The sequence below is a fragment of the Ipomoea nil genome, unplaced genomic scaffold (genome assembly GCF_001879475.1).
Source record: "Ipomoea nil cultivar Tokyo-kokei standard unplaced genomic scaffold, Asagao_1.1 scaffold0202, whole genome shotgun sequence".
Taxonomy (NCBI): domain Eukaryota; kingdom Viridiplantae; phylum Streptophyta; class Magnoliopsida; order Solanales; family Convolvulaceae; genus Ipomoea; species Ipomoea nil.
In genome coordinates this window covers 1,669,786-1,690,427 of record NW_017616630.1, presented here as the reverse complement: position 1 = coordinate 1,690,427, position 20,642 = coordinate 1,669,786, and the positions used below count along the sequence as shown (strand labels likewise).

Here is a 20,642-nt window from a genome sequence, read left to right as displayed (position 1 = left end):
CGTAGTTCTCAATATGCACATCAACAATCTTAAATATTAGGCCGCCTAGCTATGCCATATATTAATTTCAAACTTATGAACTTTGGGGTTGCATGCAATAAAAAGTATATTTTAAATATACTAAGGGTACATTATATATGTATGTAAGGTACTTTCAATATAAAAATAATGTATATTTATTTATTTGTTTATATATATATATATATATATATATATATATATATATATATATATATATATATATTAGAAACTGTCAGTGGAAATTATTATCATTATTATTATTGCAATTATTATTATTATTATTGTTATTGTTATTATAATTAACAATATTATTATGGTCTTGTGAAAATTAAATGTTGATTATCACAAGACCATATGACTTTATTATATATAGGATAGGATAGGATAAGATTTAATTTTATTTTTGGTTATAGATTTATAAATGTCATCTCATTTTTAGTTCTTTTCTCATAATATTTTATGTTGGTTCTAGTATTATCATCATTTAGAAAAAAGGTCAAATTGGCCTCCTAAGTCAACCGGATAGTGCAATTAGATCTCCTAACTAAAAAAAGAAGCTTCATTTAAATCCCTTAATCCGATAAAACAGTGACCAGTTCAACAAGTTAGTCATTCTCAAGTTGGTACGTGTCATTTTAAAATAAAAATTTTTTTAGAGCTTTTTATTAAAAAAAGAAGAAGAAGAAGAAGAAGAAGCCTACTACAGCCAATGGCTGTATAAGGTAAACGGCCATAGACCGCTTCCAGGAAATATTGACAGCCTAATTCTTGCTGGGAAATGGTAAATAAATAAGATAATAAGCACAAAATATCAATGCTTATTTCAGGAGATTGCTATCTTCTAAGAGCATCCCATCAAAGCATAATATGGAGATATTAGTACACTAATATGCACTTCAACATATGGGAAGCAAAGATAATGTCAAAAATAATTCTCTTCCAAATGTCAAGATAATGGCCAAAAAAAAAAAGAAAAAGGACCAGCGCTGCTAAGCGCGTTTCGCGCAGAAGGAGGTTAAAGCCGGGCACGTGCGATGCACGCACCCGGAGACGCAGTCAGCACGCCTGACGGTTTACATTCAATTTTTATTTTAAAAATTTCAGTTTTGATTTTTTTTTCTTTTTTTTTTTTTTTTCTCTCCCCTCCCACATTCTCTTTCCTAATCACTCTTACATTCTCCCCCAATTCTTCCTAATTGATGCGGATGCTCTAAGAACATTACTTAGCCCATGAAGCAGCTTGAAAGATATGACCATTCGTTGCCATTTCAAGCTGTCCATTAATAATAATAATAATAATAATAATAATAATAATAATAATAATAATAAGACATGCAATGTCATATGTGATCTTGTAATCTTTCACCATTTACAGGAATGGACAAAGTCTTATAATCTATGTGCATCCTTACAAACATCTCAATTCCCAAATGAGTTTGCACAATATCATAACTTCATCACTCACTCTCTCTTTAAAAAATCCTTGTATTTGGGTGAGTACATGGTTGAAGTTGAATATACATGGAGTTATGTCAATACTCAATTTAGTCCTAAATAATATTTTGTGTATAATTAAGTCCTCCACTTTGATAATTTTACTCAATTGAGTTCTCAACTGTTAAAATTAAGGACTAAATCGAGAAGTAAATTGAGTAAAATCACCATAATCAAAAATTAATTTGGATAAAATTATTATAATCGATGACTAAATTATGTAATAATAAAGATGAAATTATCAAGCTATCTTAATAGATGACTCAATTGAATAAAATCATCAAAATTGATGACCTAATAATTAAACATAAAAAATTATTTATGACTAAATAAAAAAAATCATTATAATCAAAAACTAAATTAATTCAATATCCATCCAAGCTACACCCTAATTGCTACTTTAATTTTTATGAAGGCTTAGTCACACCCAAATAAAAATGTAACCCAACAAAATGTGGGATCATTGTCAGAAATCACTTCCTTGGCAGCAAAGGGTACACACTGCCGCTGCCCGCCGGAATGCGACAGCTAACCTGTCCTATTATCATAAACTCCGTAATTAGTTATTACTTTAAACAAGTAATATCCAATTTTCTTCAACTTGATACCTATATTACAAATTGATAATCCTTTCACCCTCACCAAAATTAACCTAATTTAAGCATGGAAAGTTAAAAAATTCACTCAAAATTTTTTATTATTTTTTTAATATTAAAATGACGAACAAAATTTACAATCACTATAGATTCAAAATATATTATTAGTACCCAAACCGATTCAAATTAAAATGGATAAAATAATGCTCTATATAGTAAATAGTGCATATGTATCATGAACCAAAATTGACGATTCAATACTATACAATATTTACAACCTTTTTCATTTTCAGCGTTGAACTCTATATTTCCAAGCAACATCCGGATTGGACATGGCCGGAGAAGTTTTCCGGCATGTTGACGTTGGTCCACGTGTAAGTATTTAAATCCAAAATAAACGCCTTGTGGGGCTCACTGAATTTTGATGAGCCAATCACCATCATCTTACCTTGCCAGGCTGTCGTCACATATGCCACGTTGGAAACATCCGCTGGAAGTTGAGTCACAACTTGCCATGACGAATTTGTTTGTTTAACCACGTTGTTATCTCGACACATGTACAAATACCCGTTGATGTCATCATGGTCCACGCAAGTTCGTGGACAGGTGGCAGTGTCCAAGAAGTCCTCTTGCACCACGTCCCACTGCCACGTAGAAACATCGAATGCCTCGGCGCTTGCTCCAAATCTACCTTGCATTTTAGTCTCATAGCCTCCGATGACGTGGAACATGCGACGGTGGAAGCTGCCTTTACACTCATCGCGCTCCATTGCCATGTCAGGCAGTGGGACCCACCGGTCTCCGGCCACATCATAGGCCATCGCTGACCTCAGCGCATTCTTCTCCTCGTCATGTCCACCGGCGACGAACACCGTCCGGTTCTGATCGGAGGCGCAGGCGAAGAAAGATCTCCGGCAACCGGGCATGTCCGTGCCGCGCCGCCACGTGGCGTAGACGAAGTTATAAACGAAAACGGCTTTGGACACCTCCCAAGTAACCGGATTCCAGCCGCCCATAACCACCAGGTTCAACCCGACCCCGACAACCCGACAGAACATAGGCAACCCATTTGTGAACCCAGGAAGCGGCGGCAGCTGGGCCCAGTCGCCGGTTTCCGGCTCAAAAACCGTCATCCGATAAAGAGGAGTGGCAGTATTAGTATACTTGATAGACGCCGATTCCCGGGTGGGTTCGACCCGAGCTTGCGCCATGGCAATAACCCGGCGAGCAAAGCCCGCAGCTTTTCTTTGTCTCCAAAACTCCGGAAGCTGAATCTGAAGCTTCCAACCTGGGCAAACAGAGTTAACGGCAGAGAGATTCCGGTATGGAAGCCGAATAAGACACTCGAGGCCCATATCATTAGGAAGACCCGGAAGAAGATGAAGATCCATATATGTTTGATGAAAGAAGAAATTAAAGGAGATCAGAATGGTACGTATAGAATTGGGTATTGGGAAGAAAGTGGAATTTGATGAATTCTTCAAGGACAAATCACAAATGGGAGGGTTAAATAAAGAAGATATAAAGGGTTACGTTGTTTCTAGAAGCTAGCTAGGAAAGCCAAGAAAAGAACAAGTGATAATATATGGTTTGTGGGGTCGTTTGTTGAAATGGAACAGACCATAGTATTTTGTTTTTGCAGCGCCGCGCTAAAGCTTATTTAATACTCCAATATATAGCTAAGAAGATAAGAGTGGATAGCTAGAAACCAGTGTTCTAAAGCAGGAAAGGGACAACAGAATATAACTCTGGTTAGCTTATTCTAAACTTAATTTGTAAAAAAGATTTATAACTTATGCTGTTTTATTATTATTATTTTTTTTTATTTTTATTATTTTTTTTTATGATTCTTTATCAATTAAAATTAAAAGACAAAATTTACTTAGTACATAGTGCATACTCACGAGTACAATAGATGACAATCTCATCCAAGTGATTTGCAAAACTACAAATATTCAAGTTCGAATCTTAATAAAACAGTCTATTGACTTTCTTGATTTGAGTTGATCCAACAGATTAGTTTATCTCTTTACCGTGCTTTATCAACTAGGATCACAAGATGAAGTAACGTTTACTTAGTGCACACACTTGAACAATGATTGCAGATTTCCTTATTCATCCCCTACCCCATCCCCCAATAATAATAATAATAATAATAATAATAATACAAAAAAATAAAAATAAATAAGAAACCAGTGTTCTAAAGAAGAAAAGGGACAATAGATCATAGGACAACTCAATTAGATAACCACAATGTTTTAAGTTCGATTTTTAATTAGAGTGACTTACTGAACTTCTTAGTTCAAATCAATCAACTATGACAATCTATGTTAATTTACCTCATTGTAATTCTTTGATGGCTAGTATCAAAAAATGAATTTACTTAATTTATATCTTCAGATATTGATTGCAAGTATCTTTCGTTGTCCAAAAAGAAAGGGACAACAAAAAGAGGTTGTATGTGGGCTTTCATCCATGGTTTCTGCATTTAGCAGATTCATCATTTTTTTTTTTCTTTCACTTTCCGTTCATCCTGCAAACTAGGGGATCCTCTGTTTTTGCAATTAAAAGCTATACACTATTAAATTCACTCAATTTTTTGCATAATAATCTACCTAAAGTCTTACTATATTAAATAAATAATTAATTCCTTTCAAAAAAATTAATTAATTAATTCACATAATAATAGTATTTAGTATATTATTTGATTTTTCAAAAAATAAAAAAAGAAGTATATTATTTGATTTAAATCAAATATTATTCAATCTCAAATCTTTTAGAAGGAAAGTGAAAACAAAAAATGATAAAAATTAAACAAGGTTTGTAGGATCGTGTGTTGAGATGAAACACACCCTAGAATTGGGGTTGATGTAGGGGTAGGCATTGATTTAAGCCTCTCGGTGGCGCATTTTTCCCCCACTACAATGGCCGACGCACCAACGACTCAGAGACGCCGCCGGAGCACGAAGGTCGCCGATGCTAGTCGAGGGTCGTTTTTTTTTTTTTTTTTTCTCTATTTCTGGTGTCGAGTATTCCGTCTATTCGGCGTCGATCAACGGTTGTCGCCGGGGGGAGGGGGGTTGTGGGCGTCTTCCTTGCACTTGGGTTCTTTTTTGTTTTTGGTTGCTCTCTTTTAAACGGTGACTATTGGCGAGGGATTTTATCCTATTTTCGATGAGTTTCGGCTGACAAGGAGAACAAAAATCACCGTATTGGGTCCGGTGTTACTGAGGGCGGGGGTGGCAGCGTATTGGCGTTGGTCCGGTGTTGCCGTGGGTTTTCAAACCCCTTGGTTTGGGTTTTGGTTTTCTGTGCAATTCCCTTTTTCTAGTGTGCATTGCCTTGTTATTTAGTTTTTGTGCAATCGTGTCCATCCCATGGTGTGCACTCGTAGAATTCTACGTGTGCAACTGAGCAAATGTGCATGTTTGTTTTAAGCATGCTACCAATTAGAACTTTACGAACATTCTCATAAATTTGGAGAGGGTATTCTCAGTAATTATGCATCAGAAGCATGATGTGCATGCGTTTAGTTTTACTTGTGCAAGTCAACAATTGTGCATCAGAAATATGGTGTGCATATGTTTAGTTTTACCTGTGCAACTGATCAACTGTGCATCAGGACCATAGTGTGCACGCGTACAGATTTACGAGTGCAACTGAGCAACTATGCATCAGATCTTTGGTGTGCACGCATACAGGTTTACGTGTACAACTGATATGAGCAACCATGCATCAAAACCATGGGAATGATAGTATCGCAAAACAACAGTTGTCGTAAAACTCTACATTACCATAAAAAAACGCATTTAAGTTTCAACAACTAACACACCTTAAGCACACAGCACAAAAACAACGCATCTTGAGTAAAAAAACCATGCACCTTAAGAAGGAAAACGACGCACGTTAAGAAGAAAAACCACACACATTAAATTTGACCTAGATGAAAAAAAAAAAAAAAAAAAAAAACAAATTGCCACCACGTTTTTTTAATCATGGTTAATCCTAGATGTTGATTTTGGCAAAATCAATGGCTCTTATCTCACCCCCAAAACACAACCTAAACAAAGCATTTAAAAAAAAATTAAAAAATATTCATTGATTTGAACTGTTGATCTAAATTTATCAACGTCTCAAATCTAATCCCATCTTTCACCGGTAAGCATCTTCGCACCAGAACCACTCCATATATATATATATATATATATATATATATATATATATATATATATATATATATATATATATATATATATATATATATATATATATATATATAAAAGCTAACAACAAAGAGAAAAGGTTGATAAGAACCGGCCTTCTAGAAGGAAAGAGACAACAGAGAAGAAAGGTTGTGTGTCTCTGTGGGTGTGAGTGTGTGACATACATTATATACAACAAATTAGTACTAACTATACAATATGGGCTTTGCTCGTTGGTTTCTGATTTCTTTCTGCATTTAGCAGATTCATCACTTCATCTGTTCTTACAATTTTCATTCATCCAACCAACTGGGGAATTTTTAAGCGGAACATATTATTTTATTTAAATTACGACAAGTTGGTTGGGGCTATAATGACCAACACCAAGTGCATCTACGTAGCAAGCCCTAGTTGAGAGGTTAAGATGGTCGGCCGAACTAATTGACTGTCATTTCAAACAAGGTGGTAGTCTGCCCGTGCAAGTTGCTCTAGGTAATTAGTCAAATTATAGGATCAATTGGTAGACATGACAATTCGGATTCCATTTTCGTTTTTGTGTCATGTAACATGGGATAATAAGGGGTTTAACCCGTATACCAACACAAATCATTAAGCTTAATAGGTCAAAATTACATATACAAACATGAATCATAACCGCTTGACATGTTACGATATCAATATACACAGATTGACACGACATGACATGATTAGATCCGCTAATCCATTAATTTACTTTCTCTTTTAAAAAATAAAAAAATATATATCATTTTATCTAGTGTTATAATAAAATACATTATAAATTACATAACTTAGATACGAAATTAACGAGGCTTGATTGCATATGCTTATACTTAGTCTTTATTCAATGGCAAAAACTTCTGTGAGACCGTCTCACGAGTCTCAATCCGTGAGACGGATTAGATCTTTGATCAATAATTATACTGTGGACCGCGGTCCAAAAATGGCGTAGTTACTGTGAGTGTTATTAATAATTATTGTTATTATTATTATACAATTTGAATTATCATCGTTACAATTAACGGAGCGTGCATGTTTGGTGTATTAATTACCAACTGAAACTACAGTGTATCTAAACTGACACTGCCACACGTATAATTTTTATATTATCAAATGAAACTGTAATTGTGTTGAAATGAAACTGTAGTTGTGTTGAAATGAAACTGCAGTGCATATAAAATGAAACTGAATAACATTTCACATATTTTAGTGTATTGTGCAATGAAACTGTAGTTATATCGAAATGATAATTTAGTTGTGTTTTAATGAAAGTATGAAACTATAGTGTATATAAAATAAAATAAAATAACATTTTCACATATTTGAGTGTATAAATATCGAATGAAACTGTAGTTGTGTTGAAATGAAACTAGAGTTGTTTTGAAATGAAACTGCAGTGTATACAAAATGAAACTGAATAACAGAGTTACTTTTTGTGAAACGGTGCGGAACGACGCGAAACGGGTTCCGTTTCTTTTCATTAAACAAAACGACGTCATTTAGAAGCTCGGTGCATAATCCATTATGCACCGTGATGCACGATATAATTTGCCATCTTTGATTAATAAGGTTAAAGATCTGATCCCTTAATTAAAAATCTGACCCATCTCAAAGATTCAAACCCGTGAAACGATCTCACACAAGTGTTATCCTTCTCCAATTGGCCGATTTTGAAATGGTTTTAATATTTAGAGAGTTATGTCATGATACACTTTACTTATCTTGCACTAAATAAGCAACATGTTGATATGCGGGTCATAAAACAAGGAATATGTAAAAGTCAAAACTATAAAAGCCACTTAACCTAATAAGGTGGTCATAAAACAAGGAATGTCTTTCAAAGAAAAAAAAAACCAACGAATATGTAAAAGTCAAAACCATGAAAGTCACTTAATTAGCCTAAGGTGGTCATTAAACAAGGAATATGTAAAAGTCAAAACTATGAAAGCCACTTATTATTTACCCTTAGTCATATCCTAAAAACATAATAAGTCTCAATCAAATTTATATTCTTAATTATGTCCATATCTTTAGTGCTAATCGTTTTGTAGATTCTGCTTTTAGAGTTATACTATACAATATTTTGGACAAAATTACTCTTACCATTATAACTTTCGTTATCTTTTCTATTACTTTTACCATACATATGCATCACCGTATCTTTTCTTATATCCTTTAATGGTAATAATATTTATAGACACTATATATTGGATTAATTAATATAATAAATAAATTTTATTTCATTTAGATTTTAATTAATAAAAATTTGTTAGTTTGTTTTTAAAATATAAATATTGGACATATGTTTTTGCGCATCGTGCATAGAAAACACTAGTATTTATGAATAAGGATCAAATATGCTCTTTAATTATAAGTCAAAGTACAATTAGTCTCATAAACTAACAAAAACTCCAATTAAGCCCTTAATCTCTTCACTTGTATACAATTAAGTCCACAATTTTTTAAATTTGTGCAATTAGCTCAATTTGCAAGTAAACATAAGGTAATAGAAGGTAAAATTGATTTAAAAAAAAAAACAAAAACAAAAAACAAATGGCTGGCTTTTCCGCCTCCTAAAACTGAACGTTTTGGATCTTAGATTCAACAACATTTCTGCAACAAAATGTATACGCCAACTTTCAGCAAATTACAATCTGTAAGCCATAAACCTAGAAGGAAACCCTGCGGTAAAGCTCGTCGGCGATAAACACCTAAAGAAGTACCTGCAGGGTCTTAGCTTCTTCCCCATCTTATCTTCTTCAACTGGCAACCAATTAGAGTTGGAGCCCTGAACTACTCCGCAGACCGGGCGGCTCAGTTGCTCATTGGCTCCGGTGGCCACCTCATGCACCGACGTGGAACGCGCAGTCGCATATCTTCCTCGTCGTCAGTCTATAGCCCCAGAAAAGTCAATCGACTGCGTTGCCGAAGGCATGTAAAAGTAGACGCGGAAGGGCGCCGCCGAAGGTGACAAGAAGAAGCTCTCATTACCATCAGGGGCTTGAAGTTAACAAGCTTTCAAGTTTCAGGGCTAATGCCGAACGTTTTTTTTTTTTTTTTTTTGTTTTTTTTTTTTTAATTTATTAATTTATTTGAATTAAAAATATTTTTTTATTTTAATTAATTTATAATTTTTTTTTAAAAAAAAGATTTTTTTTTGGTATACCCAGGATTTTCACTGTCGGACACAGTGACTAATCTCCTTGCTAAATTGTAGGCACATCTTTTTGCAACATGTGACTAATTGCATAAAAGTGCATAAAAGAAATTTACCTGTGACTTAAGGGTCCGTTTGGAAAGTAGGAAAATAACTTTTGAAAAATGTTTTTCAGAAAATGACTTATTTTTCAGAAAATATTTTCATTTCCTGTGTTTGGTTGCATTATGGAAAATATAAGAATTGATGAAAACTGAGGAATAGAAGGCAACAAAGACAATCGTGTTTTGAGTGTTGGCGGAAAATGACTTACGCCAAAGTCATTTTCCACAAAAATGCCTACATTTTCCCTAGTCAACGAAAAATGTTTTCCGTTGACTGTATTTTCCTACAGCATCCAAACACTGAAAACTCGGAAAATATTTTCCAGAAGTCATTTTCCGAGTTTCCAAACACACCCTTAATGTAACATGTTAATTAACTGAATTGCATAAAAGTAGAAAGATGAAGTGTGGTCTATTTGGCCCTTATCCTTTTTTTTTTTGAATGCTATTGACTCTATGTAGTAGTATATGTTCATACATACTTTCTCAAATACAAAGAGTTTTTTTGAATGCTATTGACTCTATGTAGTAGTATATGTTCATACATACTTTCTCAAATACAAAGAGACAATACTCCCACACAGAACCTGAGACCTCCCATTTGAAGTCCCTTATCCCTATTATTTATATATTAATTAATATTAATTATACTCCGCAATCATCAAAGGCCCTTATCCTTATTATTTACATACTCCGTAATCATCAAAGGCCCTTATCCCTATTGTTTACATATTAATTAATATTAATTAATTCATACAACGCTTTTACTGAGGCTCAATCTCATGACCTCCTATATGAAAGAGGTCACTACATACCATCTGAACACAAGGTACTTGACAATCCTCTGTTTATTTAAACTTAGTTAAAAATTTAAAACCAACCAAATAAGGGGTAACTTGTGGGAATTATTTACTCGATCAAAATATTCAATTTCTATCATCAAGAAATAAAATTGGTCCTCAAGCAATTCAAACATCGGGGAGCATTTAAATCATTATTGTTGAGTATAAATATTTAAAAAGTAAATTGATTAATAAGTCTCTAAATCGAGTGGATAACGCAATTGAATTTTTATTGAAGAAATGTTCATTCTATATTTCTATTATCTTAAATTTGTAAAAAGAACAATTGAGTTATCATCTTACATATTCAACAAGTTATCAATAGTATGATATATCAAGACCTTGTGGTCTAATGGCACTTGAGTTAGACTCTCATATGGGAGGTTTTGAGTTTGAGCCTCAGTGAAAGTGTTTGAACTCTACATTGTAATAGAGTCAGTAGCATTCGTGAAAAAAAAAAATAGTCTGACATTATTGAGCTTTTACATATATTTTTATCCAAATTTAATAATGACTTGACTTGTCATCACAATAAATTAAAATTTTTGGGTTATTATTATTATTATTATTATTATTATTATTATTATTATTATTATTATTATTTTGTATTAAGTATGTGATTGATCACCACTACTCTGAGATTAATCATTAATCCAAATTTTAATATTGTATTTTGGTAAAAGTATTTTACATGTTTGGTAGTAGGGTGGAATTGGAATGATGTTTGGTTATGTATGATCCTATAATAGGAATAAAAGTTTTAAAAATACTATAACAAAAATCAAGACAGTTTATTCTAACCAGGGACGGAGCCAATTCAAAGGGGGGTGGGGGGCTGCTGCCCCCCTCACCCCACCCCCACCCCCACCCCATATATAATTTTTGTATGTATATATGTATGTATAGTATATGTGTTAGTATTAGTAAAATAAAACTATTAAATGTTAACAAGAGGTCATTTAGATGAGTTAGTTAAGCATATGTTGAGTTATGATAAAGGGTATGAGTTCAAATTTTGGTAGTAACATATTTTTATAGTTGACTTCAACAGTTTTTTTTTTTTTTTTTTTTTTTTTTTTTTTGACTCCTTTTCTATGGTTTCAACACAGTCACGTTTTTAATAGCTTTTTAATATTTAATACACACACACACACACACACACACACACACACACACACACACACACACACACACACATATATATATATATATATATATATATATATATATATATATATATATATATATATATATATAATATTCTTCTATATTAATAATGAGATGTGTTTTTTTAATTATCTCTTTTATTTTAATGTTTCGTCTTTACTGAAAAGAAATTCTAAATCTGTCCCTACTTCTTCGCCCCCCTCTCAACCGAATTTCTGGCTCCGTCCCTGATTCTAACATAAAGACATCCAAAGCATCAATGTGAACCAAAAAAAAAAAAAACAAAAAAACAAAACAAAACAAAACAAAAAAAAAACAAAACAAAAAAAAAACAAAAACAAAAACAAAAACAAAAACAAAAATCTAAAAACACTAATCCAAATGTAAAAAATCAAATTACAAATTAGGAGGGGAATAATGGAATGAAACCCTTATTTTATTATGGAATGAATTTTATAATTAAGGGGTAACTAAATCTTATAATGGTGTTCTAACAACTTGTCAACCAAACAATAACAATGACTTTGATTTCCATTCTTGATAAGTAAACCCATGAACCAAACACACCCTTACTGTCATTGATAATCATACCTCTTTGTTAAAATAAAAAAATTAGAAAAAGAAAAGTAAAGAAATAAATTATAACATGGCATCACACTTTTCACTTCTTACTAAAACTCAACTGATATGCATGGTTAAAATATTTTATCTTTTTCTGTGGATCAACTGACAACCAATAACGGTATTAAAAAGTCTTCAAATATAATAATGCAGTGGTTTTGCATTATATATATATATATATATATATATATATATATATATATATATATATATAAAATATAATAAACGGCTAGGTGGCCCTGGTTTATGTAGCTGTTTGAATTATATATGATGCTTATATTATTATTATTATTATTATTATTTTTTTTTTGAAAGTTACTGGCTCTATATTATTTTAATTATATTTTAATTTCATTTGATAATATTGTTATATTTTTTAGTTTCATTTTTTCTCCAGACTAGTTTCATTATAGCAATACTAAAGTATTATTTTAATTCTACTATAGTTTCATTTGATAATATACATTATTGCTTGAACTCTATTTTTTGTTTCATTATCGACACACACTAGTTTAATTATAGTAATGTTGAAGTATTATTTTAGTTGCACTTCAAGTCATTTGACAATATATGTTATTGTATAGTTTTGGATTTTAGTTTTATTTTTCACGTACACTAGTTTCATTATAATAATACTAAAGTATTATTTTAATTATACCACAGTCTACAGTTTCATTTGATAATAATGTGCTCTATTTTTTAATTTCATTTTTCACATACAATAGTTTCATTATTGATAGGGAATATACCTCGTTTACCTCCCTTTACATTTCGTGTGTATGCTCAAGAAGCGGTCAAATCACCGAGATAAATTAGACCCAACATTGATCGGTCACAACCTCTTGATAGAGTCTTCAGGACTACTATGAAGTACTACATACAACATACGTTTTAGTAATGTTATTCTCATTATATTTGGAATTGTGAATCGTCCAGTATAGTTCACGAACCGGCGTTAATGGTTCACAAAAATATAAATCTTACCTTACACATACTTATTAGGTTTGAACCTTAACCATCCATAACATTTTATACGATTATGGTTCAAGTTCCGTTAAAATAGTGCACATTTCGATTTTGACCCTCCGATTGAACCGAATTGTCGTCACCTTTACTCTTTATAGGCCTAGAAGCCGCGCTGATTCATGAGATTTATGCTGTAGCATGATAAAATTGAAAACTTGAAAAAAAAAAAAAGGAATATAATAAGAAATTGGTTTTCTTGGCGTCATTATGTGGTAAAGCTGCACGCCTGCACATGTATGTAGATGGAATGGTTGTTGAGTAAAGAAAGGGCTAAGTGATGCAAATTGTGGAGTAAAGTGCATCGGCGACACAAATTTCTATGCATACCAATTCAAGTTGAAATGGGCGAATTACATGAAGGATATATGATATATGCAGCGGGATAGGTTTACATTATTGGCAAGTGGCGCCGTTTGTTTCCAATTGTTCCAAAGCGCCAGTCTGGAATAACAGGACTGTTAGTGCAGTGACACCCTTTTTTTAGTCAATGATATATATATATATATATATATATATATATATATATATATATATATATATATATATATATACTAGTTTTTGACGCGCATTGCGCGATTGGGATAATGTCCAATGTTTTTCTTTTTTTTTTAAATAAGTACTTTAAAGTATATTAAGGCAAGATTATATTGAAATTGTCCATGCATAGATAATTGAAGGTTAAATTTGCGTATTTAAATAGGTAATTCTTCACCCAAAGGTTGAGCCCCCAACCCCAAGGGCCCCCCACACTCTGACCTGACAGAGCATTGTGGGAAGTTGTAAATCATGGTGACTCAATGGTTCAGCAGACAGGACCAAATGCCGGTGCGAACAAGGAATCTGCCCACTTTGGACATAATTCCCGCACTGCCGCCGCCGAGGTTCAAACCTTGGTCTCTTCTCCCAAATACTGCCCACTAAACCATTGAGCTAAGCCCGTGCGGGTTAAATAGGTAATTCTAAGTTTACATATGCACGATAATATAGTCAAGATTGATTATAATTGTCAATAAAATAATTGTATAGGTATGGTTGAAACCAAATACGGGACATAAGGGAGAACAAATAAAAATTAGGGCATAAAATATTAAATATATACTAATATTGTTTGAGGAGATTTCGACATTAGGATTTGTGGTTAAGTTATATTAAGACTTTAATATTAGAATTAGATTAATGGTGTAATTATAATTCTATATTAGACGTTAATATTAGAATTAGACTAACGGTGAATTAACGGTATTTAACGGAAAAGTTAAATGTATAATCATATAATTAAGGATAAATTAGAAAAACTTAAAAAAAAAAAATTAAAACCTGAACAATTTGAATCACTCATTTAATTTAATAATTTGGCGGTCATTTTTTCCATCCAATGTTAATAATTAAATAAATTCGTTGGTCAAATCCGCTAATATAATCCGCTAACTGCTGATTGTCAAACAAGGACATTGCAAGGTAGTTCTCACTTCAATTTGTTGTGTGATTTGAATACTCTCTTTGTCACAAAATCTCTCAAGTAGTTAATATGGTTGGCTTTATTAATTATATATATATATATATATTTTTTAATTTTTTCATGGTATTAATAAAATACTTGGTAATAAATATATAGCATTATTTTGTATTATAACTTTGATATTTAATTAGAAAAATAGTGCACAAAAAAGATAATAGACAATGTAGTGAATATAATCAATTGATGAATTTGAATGTAAAAATTTTTACATTTGAGAAAAATAAAGACAATATAACTAATGAAAATATTTCTCTTAATTAATTTATTGATAATGAATATTTTTTTTTTACTGAATTAAGACATTGTAAGGACAATGTAGCAAATATAATCAATTAATAAATTTGAATATAAAGAATTTTTATATTGTAGAAAAATAAAGACAATATAACTAATACAATTATTTTCTCTTATTTAATTTATTGATAATGAATAATTTTTTTTTTGAATAAAGGCATTGTGGACACATAATTCTAAATTAAAGAAATGCATATCTATAATTTTTTGTTGTAGCTACTAAATTATTATTTTTATATAATTTAATAAGAGTAAAATATAGTACTAATTATGCCAACTTTGATTGGGATGAGGTTCGAACATAAGATTTTTTTTTTATTTATTGAAATTAATGAGTAAGTTAACGGTGAACTAACGGTAATTCTTAAAATTTTAACGGAATTAGTAACGATGTGTGGGTATTTTAGGAAATTTTAGTGTAAAATTTAAATCTTATCAATCTTTTAATCAATCTGAGCCATTCATTTGATTAAAATCTGTGACCGCCATTTTTTCTACCCATTATAGGCCTAACTCTCTTGGGCTCTTATTAGTATAGTAGATATATATATATATATATATATATATATATATATATATATATATATATATATATATATATATATATATATATATATATATATATATATATATATATATATATATATATATATTTGAATCCAGTGCACACCCCCTTAGTTAGCCGAGCCCATGAGCACACTCCTTGATCGTTGATTTTAATTTTTTGACGATTCAGATTGATTATCACTTGGATCCCATGTTATACTAATTTTAGATGAAGCATGGGTCATTTTGTCCTTAAAGCACTATATTTATTACTTTCCATTTCATTTATTTTCATGTTTATAAAGATTTGTAGCGTTATTGCACCTCTCCTTAATCAATATTTCACTCTCTCTTAGTGGCCGTCTCTTCACCTCTCCTTTCACCATCAAATTAATTTTTTTTTTTAAAAACAAAAAAAAAAAAAAACAAATGGTGCAAAGTTCCATTACCAGAAATTCGCACACACCCTACCACACAAATGCACACACTAACACCAACATTAACGTACCGCAAACATCAAACACCAACCCTATATTTTCATCATGCTTAAGACTCTTATGAAACTTCATGCTTACAACTTGCACACGCTAACCCATATAAGCGCAAACACCATAAAACTAAATTTAAAAGACTCTTATGAAACTTCATGCTTACAAGTTGCACACGCTAACCCATATAAGCGCAAACACCATAAAACTAAATTTAAAAAAAAAAAAAAAACGGATGGTGCAAAGTTCCATTACAGAAATTCGCACACATCCTACCACACAAATGCACACACTTGCGCACCATTTGCAAGCTCTGTCGGATTGTTGAATATTGTTTCTTTTTGCATGTTAAAATATCATAATACAAGTATATCTAATTATTACCATTGATAGAATGAATAATATTATGGTAAAGATGCTATTTAAATTATCACCAAAATTAAACACCATCATATAATTATTCTTGCACACGCCATACTACATACACGCAAACAACGTTGTACATAATCAACTAAAAATATCAATTCTCAATACAAATTATTACTATTTATTACCTTTATGTCATGTGCATAGATTTGCTCATTAATAGAGCCTAGGTTCGAAACCTGATGTTTACATGTATTCTTGTGTGCCATTGTATATTAAATTATATGCATGATACTAATTTGTCGCGTGCCCATTATCTGTCCGCACAGTTCTCTATAATATAATTGTCCTTATTTGAATACATATATATATATATATATATATATATATATATATATATATATATATATATATATATATATATATATATATATATATATATATATATATATATATATATATATATATATATATATATATATATATATTGGTAGGATATATCCCGACCGACCTAAGATGTTCTCCGGATGAGTGAGTACAAGATTCTTTAACCCGAGCGCCACAGCAGAATGTTGCCCGGGACCGATCATCTAGCCACGTTGGTATTGCTCCTCTGCTTGAAGACGGTCGGACCCGACCGATGTTCTGCTCGACCATTGTACCTTTGTTCTACAGAGAAGCCGTATCTTTAGAAAGGGGCACGTGGCAACGATAGGCGTTGACAGAGAGTGCTCACCAGGTTGGGACACGTGGAGGCTACGTGTGTTACATGCCGGTAGGCCGGAGGGTTGTTCCCGGCTAGAGGCTATAAATATCTGCGGTGGCTACAGTGAGAGGGACTTTGGGAACGATCAATAGACTACTTACAGAGTTGTCCGACCACAGTCAGTCGGTCCTCGGAGTAGTCGTTTAGATTGTATTAGGTTTCCCTTTTATATATGAAATAACTCCTTTTATTCTCATTATCGTTTACATTCAGTACGTGGACCGTATTTACGTGGACATTAATACTATCATTTTGGCGCCGTCCGTAGGGACCGGTACGAAAAGTCATTATAGACGCGTATCCGACCTCAATCCTCATGTATCCTTTCATGTATCAAGCGGAGGACGAAGAAGCTAGCTCTTCCGACCATCACTATACACAGCAACCGGGTCAGACAGTCAACCTAAATCTCAATCTTTCACCCCCCCTGGTCGGTGGCTCCTAACCCGATCAACTACATCCAACCGACATATCCAGCACTCGGTCAGCAATACCCGTATCCGGGACATTACCCATATCCAGTACCGCCTCCTTAGTATGGTTGTTGGCCAGGGACCCCAATGTATTATCCACGTCCCAGCTACCCGCCTTTTGTGCCTGCGTACACGGCTCCAGCTTCTGCTCCCCGAACTAACCAGCCATGCCGACCGAGCCCGAGCTTCAGCCCGGTCCCCGGACTAGGCGCTCAGCTCGCTCGAGGTTGGGATCGCAGGGGGCTGAGGTCATGGAGGAACCACGGCAGGAAACACATGGCCAAGGGTGGAAGAGCCCGAGTCAGAAGATAACCGAGCGAGTGCGTTTGAACGACTCCGACCAGCAATGTCTAAACGACTGGGATCGAAAGACCCGGATAGGCGCTCAGTTGATTCTCCTATGCGAGCGGCTAGCCAGGTGGGATCGTCAGGACATACTGGGTCTCAAGCGCATCGTCGTCGTCGGGCCCGTGAACCAGCCCATACGGTTGAGCAAGATGAGACCCGAGGAATGTTGAATCAGCTCCGTGCGGAATTCACCCGATGGCAAAATGAGCACGCTTTAAAGCCTTCTTCTGATCACACCGCTTCATTGTTGCAGACTCCTTTCACGGTCGAGATCATGGCTCAGCCTTACCCGCTCGATCTACGTATTCCCGGGAACAAAGAGTACGATGGACGGACAGACCTGAAGGTCCATATTAATACTTACTACGGGAATATGCTGATGATGGGTGTGAGTGACGACGCCGTGATGTATCGAGCCTTTTATTCGACGTTGTCTGGTCGAGCAGCTGAGTGGTTCAGAACGCTAGAACCAGGGTCAATTTCTTGCTTCGCTAGCTTGGCAACCAAGTTCAACCGGAAGTTTATAACTTCCAAAATCGTCCGGAAACCCTATATGTACCTGGAAAAAGCAAAGCAGCTGGAAGGGGAGAGTTTTTCTGATTTCTTGGTCAAATGGAAGGCGGCCGTGGGTGAGGTCGAACCAATGGACGACCAGACGGCTATTCATATGTTACATATTTCTCTGAGAGCCGGGTATTTGTACCAAGATTTCATACTCCACCCACCTACAACCTATGAAGAAGCGCTTCGTCGAGTGACGGATTATGCCAATGCTGGAGAAGCCAATACCGTCAAACGGTTTCAAGAAGTCGGGTCGTCCCAGAAGCCCTCTGGTCGGTTAGATAACCGGTCGGTCGAAGACCACCCCCAATCCCGAGCTCGCCTGGGAGACTTCACGGCGTTGAACTGGTCAGCCGCGGAAGCTATGCAATATGCCCAGTCTTGCAATCTCATTCGTTTTCCTCGTCCTGGACAGGATGGGAAGGATATGTCGAAACATTGTGCTTATCATCGATGTGCTGGACATGATACGGAAGAATGTATAAACTTGAGACAGTTGTGGGAAGATTTGCTCCAAGCGGGGAAGTTGGACAAATGCGTAGGAAAGAGGGAAGAAAACAAAAGATCAGCTTAGAGGAAAGATCATCGACGCTCTGATCGCTCTAACCGATCGGACCAAGACCGGAAAGATCCCGATCCCCAGTCAGGCGGTCGGCAAACATCGAAGCCAACGATCCATGTCATATTTGGGGGCTTGGAAGACGCTTCCCAAGCTCGAGAACCTTGCCCGGTCGCGATCGTCGACTCCTGGGAGACCGGTAAGAGGCAGAAGATGGAGCCGATCACTTTTGCTCTCGAAGATCAGCCCGAGAGCGGAGATACCGAAACAGAAGCTCTGGTCGTTACAATTGACATCATGGGAGTCGACATACAAAGGGTAATGGTCGATACCGGGAGTAGTGTGAACGTTCTTTATTTGGACATTTTCGAGAAATTAAAGCTTGATCGTCGGGAGCTGACTCCGGTCGGTGCACCCCTGTCGGGATTTACCGGGGATACCATCCACCCCGAAGGAAAAATCGTCCTCCCGGGCGAGTTGGACGCTTTCAAAGGTTACCACCAGATTATGATGAGCCATGAAGATGAGAGCAAAACATCAGATGGTGGATGAAACGGACGGGGCCGAGCTGATGAGCTTCATGGACGCTTTCAAAGGTTACCACCAGATTATGATGAGCCATGAAGATGAGAGCAAAACATCATTCGTCACTTCTGATGGGTTATACTGCTACAGAGTCATGCCGTTCGGTCTACGAAATGCAGGAGCTACATATCAACATGTTATTTGCAGACTTGCTGGGCCGAACCATAGAAGCCTATATCGATGATATGCTTGTGAAGAGTCGGGACCGAGTCGACCATACTCGGGAATGTATCAGCTACGTTTGAACCCGACCAAGTGCACGTTTGCTGTGCAAACCGGGAAATTTTTGGGTTATATGATGACCAAGAGATGGATTGAGCCAAATCCGGCTAAAGATAAAGCAATCCTTGACATGCAGCCGCCCACAACCGTTCGAAGTACAGCAGCTGACCGGGAGGTTAGCAGCTTTGAGCAGATTCCTCTCGAAATTGGCGAAACGCGCTTTGCCTTTTTTCAAAGTATTGCGTAAGGTCAATGGGTTTGTGTGGGATGATGAGTGTCGATCAACGTTTAATGATTTGAAAGATTATTTGATGTCTCCGATCGTGCTGTCTAAACCCGAGCTAGGGGAAGAGCTTGACGTTTATCTGGCTGTATCCGATCGAGCAGTTAGTGCCGTGCTGTGCCGAACAGATCCAGAAGGTGTTCAACGACCAGTTTATTACGTAAGTCATGCGTTACATGGTCCCGAACTCCGTTATCCCCGACTGGAGAAGATTGTTTATGCCTTGTATACAGCGGCTAAGAAATTGGCTCCTTACTTCCAAGGACGAGTCGTATGTGTTCTGACCGACCAGCCGATCGAAGCAGTCCTCCGCACCGCTTCTTCTTCCGAACGCCTAGTGAAATGGGCGTTGATGTTGACACAGTATGCTATAGAATACCGACC

At 34.9% G+C, this 20,642-nt stretch overlaps 2 protein-coding genes across 2 annotated transcripts; one reads left to right on the top strand and one right to left on the bottom strand.

Annotated features, from left to right (window-relative positions):
* Nucleotides 1-2,259: 2,259 nt before the first annotated feature.
* Nucleotides 2,260-9,455, bottom strand: LOC109189245 (F-box/kelch-repeat protein At1g80440-like). Its single transcript, XM_019340060.1, has 2 exons — nt 9,446-9,455; nt 2,260-3,504 (listed from the first exon to the last, which is right to left on the bottom strand). The coding sequence occupies exon 2, from the start codon at nt 3,500-3,502 to the stop codon at nt 2,414-2,416; it is 1,089 nt and encodes a 362-aa protein (XP_019195605.1). The 5' UTR covers nt 3,503-3,504; nt 9,446-9,455; the 3' UTR covers nt 2,260-2,413.
* Nucleotides 9,456-18,046: 8,591 nt separating this feature from the next.
* LOC109190366 lies at nt 18,047-19,183 on the top strand. The gene has a single exon (XM_019340835.1). It carries the CDS (start codon nt 18,047-18,049, stop codon nt 19,181-19,183), a length of 1,137 nt encoding a protein of 378 aa, XP_019196380.1.
* The last annotated feature ends 1,459 nt before the right edge of the window (nt 19,184-20,642 follow it).